The 5,327-nt window shown below is 33.3% G+C and overlaps 1 protein-coding gene across 1 annotated transcript; it reads right to left on the bottom strand.

Annotated features, from left to right (window-relative positions):
• Positions 1–692: 692 nt before the first annotated feature.
• Positions 693–2,937, bottom strand: LOC145133181 (YDG domain-containing protein At5g47150-like). Its single transcript, XM_079068114.1, has 2 exons — positions 2,800–2,937; positions 693–2,260 (listed from the first exon to the last, which is right to left on the bottom strand). Exon 2 carries the CDS (start codon positions 2,214–2,216, stop codon positions 900–902), a length of 1,317 nt encoding a protein of 438 aa, XP_078924240.1. The 5' UTR covers positions 2,217–2,260; positions 2,800–2,937; the 3' UTR covers positions 693–899.
• Positions 2,938–5,327: the final 2,390 nt, after the last annotated feature.

The following is a 5,327-nucleotide window of genomic DNA, read 5'->3' as shown; positions in this document are numbered from 1 at the left end:
ACCGACGACACCAAAGACTGCATGTCTAATCACCTTGTTGCCGAGTTCAACTTAACGAGGAGGAAGATGGATTGAAGTGAGAAATAAGTAAAAGAAATTGGTATTCTTGAGTTTCATTACAAGAAGAAAGTGGAAGGATATGAAAGAATCATTTTCCCTCCTAACTTTCTTTTCAATTTGGACTTGAAAAGAAATGAACAAAATGTTTAATTTTCTTTCACTTCTCTCCAACTTGGGAACACAAAATACAAATTTATTTTCCTTTCCTTTCTCTTCTTTTCTCACCCCTTACTTTCTTTCCCCTTCTTTTCTTTTCTTTGTTAAAACTCGGGAACTAATCATGCGAGGCTACTGCTTCCATCATAATCATGGGTTACTCATGATCACCTCTAATGTATCGACTTTGTCATGTCATAATAATGGGGTACGCGTGATCACCTCTCATGTATTGACTTTGTCATGTTGGGCAATTACTCGAAGCCCAATGCGTACAATCATTGTTGCTTAGTGTTTCAAGAAATCCATGTTTTTTTGCTTAACCTATTAAGTCACCTATTAAGTCATAAAGTCCAAGTTTAAGTAAAAAAAAACATCTATTATTAAGAGTTTAACCCATTAAGCTATATTGATAGCTAACGTATAGTCAAACAATGAAAAAGCTGAATTCAAGCGTACGACTGACAAATCTAAAGTAGATATAAAACTTTTGTTTAAAAAGGAAACAGATATTAACCAAGTTCTACACAAATTCAAAGAAAGCAAAGAAAAACACAAAGCTGAAACTAGGACAAAATCGCATCTGTGAGAGTCTGATGCAATCACTACCTAAAAAACAACTAATATAAAATACTAACTATGGTTCAACAAACAGCACATAACTAACTGTACCTAGTTCATCACTAAAGCATTTGAAAGGTGGAATGATGGGGTGAAGTGACATCACCTGGTATAGCATTGACCCTTTTATGAACTTGAGGTTGACCAGGCATTCTATGCAGTTCAAACATGAACATCATATTCCCTTCTGAACCTCTTTTATGTTTACAATGCTTCACAGTATACAACCCATCATACACAAACACTTCATTGTTCTTCAGTCCAACTCCAACAAGTTTCCTAATCACCCTAACAGGACTTTTCTTAATCATACTGTTCTTCAAAGCAAGATTACCCCTTTCAAGTTTTTGATCATCAGGTGCCACCTGTGGCTTAGACCCTAAGAACCCGGCCCCACCACCTTCACCACAATAAGTAAGCACATCACAAGATTGACTTTGGTTTGAGTAACGATGAGAGTCAACTATACTTATAGCAAGATTCTTTCCATCAATGCTGGTGTAATCTATACCATTAAGTAGTTGGCAATGAAGACCTACCATTTGAAGCTGTAACCTAAGTTTGAACATGTCGCCAGGCTGGATACCCCGGATCTGACCTAATGTCTTGTCAGCATTCATCCATTTTAGCTTTTGTTTGACCATTTTTGCAGCCTCTTTGGGAACTCTCCAATGAGTTATCTTTTCACCCTTTTGTTTTGATCCGTTATCTTGGAGTAAATGAGTGTAAACTTTATCAAACAAGATCATTGCCTCGCGGATCTTTTCGCGTCTAATTTGTTCATTTCGTGATACGATAGTGTTGGTGTCTTTTGCTTTTTGGGCATTATCATCATTTGAAGAAGTTGGATCCCAATATTGAACTTTACAAATTGGCCTTGATCCAAAAGAGTGGTTGTTGATCCCTGATTCTTTAGGTTTGAAACTTTTGAGTTTACTGTTCTCCAAAGGATGACACTCTACCAACTTTGAGTCAACATTGTCTAACTTCTTCAAAGGCTTCCTTTCTTGCATGATTCCACAAACAGGAGGTTGATCCACTTTACCAGATGGCCTTGTGCCAAAAGAAGGTTTCTTGAACCCTAATCCTTCATGCTTAATGCTATCGAGTTTCTTATCTTCAAAAGGCTGAGAGCTCACAATCTTGTCATTCCCAATATCTAATTTCTTCAAAGGCTTCCTGTCTGCATTGCTCACAAGAGAATCCTGCAAGATTCCACAACCAGGAGGGAAATCACGGACTGCTTCTACTCCGATTCTGATCTTTGGAGGGGGATACTTCCACATCACTGTTTTAGGTTTTCTGAATTCCTCAAGTTTACAGTCATCACCATCATCTAATGGCAGTTTTGAAGATATGACAGGCCGAGATATCGCCATTTTCTAGTCTGAAGCTTCAGTTTGAGGCTAAGTTCGTAAGAAATCTGAACGGAAAGAAGATTATGTAATAAGTAATCGATATTTTCAGAAAATGATTGCTTTTAAACTTCAAACAAAGAACAAGAAATCCACGTTTACATGTCTGCGATTGTACATATACAACAACCTAAAACACGATTAAGAGGGCAAAATTAAGCAAAACACAGCCGATGATAATCATTATACGAAGATGTAACTGCTGGCTTTAATAGATAAACTAACTATTTTAAATCTTAAACACGATTTACGCAATTAAACTCATCATAAATGCTCTTAAAATCCTTGATTAAGTAAGAACGGAGTGGGATTATACATAAAGCAACGGACTTTATGTTTTTTTCTGGCACGGATTTCTATGCAGCCAACAATGGAACCAAAATTCTGACCACAAGCCATTGTTGATTATCTATCTGAACATGAAATCGCAAGTTTTTGAAAGGTGTATCCTATCATTCATCAAATCGGTACACTAACAAAACGAAAAATGAAGATTAAACAAGAAATCGTTGAAGATTCGGCAAGAAATGCAAGACTACAAACATACTTGAATCGTAGATACATAAATCACTTAAATTCAGAGGAATTCAAGCGAAATTCTAGTTTGGATATGGCGTTGGAGAATATTGGGGGGGAAGCACTAGAGCAAACGGTTATCTTTCGAGGAGTAGGATGCGGGGGAGAGGGAGAGTGTGCGTGTTGCAAGTTTTGAAAGTCGGCGTATCTTTGTATTTATTTTGCTAAATTAAAAAATTTGGGAAATCTCCGATGATTTTAGATTTAGGAACTTCAATAAAATCTTAAAATTTTGACTAAGTTTATATTGTTTTAGTTTTAAAAAAAATTAAAAAGTGCAAATTAATATTTTTTATAAAAAAGTCATAAAAACCAAATTTTTTTTTTTCCTTTGCTGAGATGGACATGCCAAGATGGAAGGAGGTTGACGTGGCCTAAGCGTCTCATTATTTGAAAAAATATTGTTGCGTTTTCCAAGAAAAATGGAAATTTTGGAAACGCGTTTGGTTCGTTCAATTTTTCAAAGTTTTCTAAGAAAATGAAAATTTTCAGTTTTCCAAATTGTATGTAAATTAGAAAAGCGAGTTTTACAGTTTTCCGAAATTTTTCAAATTTTTAAGGTGGAAAATGAAAACTACACCACTTCCAACAAAACGCGTTTTTAAAATTTTTATTGAAAACTAAAAATAAAAACTCAACTCTATTTTCTGAAAACATTTTCTAAGAAAATAAAAACCGTTTTCCACAACAAAACGCACCTATAATTTTTTGAAAGGAAAATTAGAGGGAGGGAGACTCAAACTAATCACCTTCATCATGGACACTCCTTATATTCACAATTTTTTTTAGAAATTACTGTATGATAACTTTTTTATTGGGGTTGGACACACTTTGTTCGAGAGTCTAAAAGAAGTTGAATGAGATCGGACACCATAAAAGTTCTTAATTACAATTTTTATAACACTTATAAAGATAAATATAGAATATATCTATCATTTTGCCCAAGATTGCTAAAACAATTGAAAATATATGGTATAGAACTATAGATACACACACCAAAAAAAATCCCCTATTTGACAAAAAATGACGAGTTGTTGCCGGAGAAAAAAACACATGTTTCGTCTTTTCACTTTAATCCCCTTCTGCAAGAGCAAGAGTGTTTGGCTATTGGTGATTTTCAAGTGTGGTAATTATCCTATCTAACATTTATCAAATGCTGATATGTTGTTCTAAAGGTCAAATCTATGGAACAGTGTCTTGCACTGTGTTCACTGCTCAGGACATGTTCTTTGCGTGAAATCGTGGCCTTTTTATCATTGTATGTTTCTAATTTTTATTGATTTAAAAATTGTTGGTTTGTTGTACGTGGAAGTACCACTAGTGGCCCTACCACAACCGTTCTTTTCTTTTTCTTGAACCGTGGTGAGTGCATCTCATTAAACAACATTTATTTATGTATTTATTTATTTTGTATATTGAAGTTGTTCATTATGAGAGTATATAACTAAGATAACTTTTGTCATGAAGTTTAGTCTAAATTATTGTTAATTTTAGATTATTATTTTATATATACATTGTTAATCATTTATTGACGAAGTATATTCCGACCCGATATTTTTTTTTTATCGGTCTATTTACCCAGCTCGATTAAACTAGACACATAGGTCTTAATCTTGTATTTACCACCGACCCGAAGTGTTTCTAGCATACCATCATTCACATTTATATATATAATGTATATTTAACCTTACGTTGAAAATGAAAATTATTGTTATATAATTAATAGAAAAAAAATTAAATATATATTTTTTTGTTCTTCACGCTGGCAGTGGCCACAAACACTGAAACAAAAACAAAAAAGTGGACTTTTTTTTCTTTTATACTTGTTGTTTGACGAGGGTAACAAAGATTATTTATTTTATTTTGTAAACTTATTCCATATAACTTTTTTACTCTTGTCATCAAAATTATTTTGTTCATAACTTTTGTATACATATTTGAAATCATGCACACCTTTTGCATATGTTCATGCTTTAACATAAGAAATGTTTTGAAACCATAAAATTCCACATTTGGAGTCTAAGTGCTTAGTAAGTGAGTTAATGGAACATTTATTAGGATTTTGACACAACCATTGATACTTATAGGTGACATTTGAATTCTTAAATCATCCTTGAAAACGAAGGGAGGTATCAGAGCTTTTCATTTCCTTTGATGGTTAAGAAGTACTATAACTTTAGGTTGAGGTGAGTTTACGAGGAGTACAAGTTCATATATATATTTTGCTGTTTTGATTGATTTGGTTTATATAACTTTCCTATATGCTATGTACCTACTATATGTATTATGTGTGCATGGCAAGGAAGTTAAATTTTTTAAAAGATGTTTTGATTATATGAAAGGTTGATAAGTTGAAAATGTTTTTTTTTTTTTGGAAATTTGTTTTGATGATTTGAAAATTTGATAAGTTAAAGATGTGTTGGCATTCATATACACATTCATTAAAAATGGGAGTCCATAGATTCCATACATGATATCAATATGCAATTTGACAATTAC

This window comes from Lactuca virosa, chromosome 8 (genome assembly GCF_052849685.1).
Source record: "Lactuca virosa cultivar CGN04683 chromosome 8, Lactuca_virosa_CGN04683_v6, whole genome shotgun sequence".
Taxonomy (NCBI): Eukaryota; Viridiplantae; Streptophyta; class Magnoliopsida; order Asterales; family Asteraceae; genus Lactuca; species Lactuca virosa.
Note: the sequence above shows the minus strand (reverse complement) of the source record. Positions and strands in the feature narration are given on the sequence as shown.

What these genes read in the sequence shown, in the direction of transcription:
- LOC145133181 (XM_079068114.1), bottom strand. Translation starts at nt 2,216, where the DNA reads ATGGCGATATCTCGGCCTGTCATATCTTCAAAACTGCCATTAGATGAT.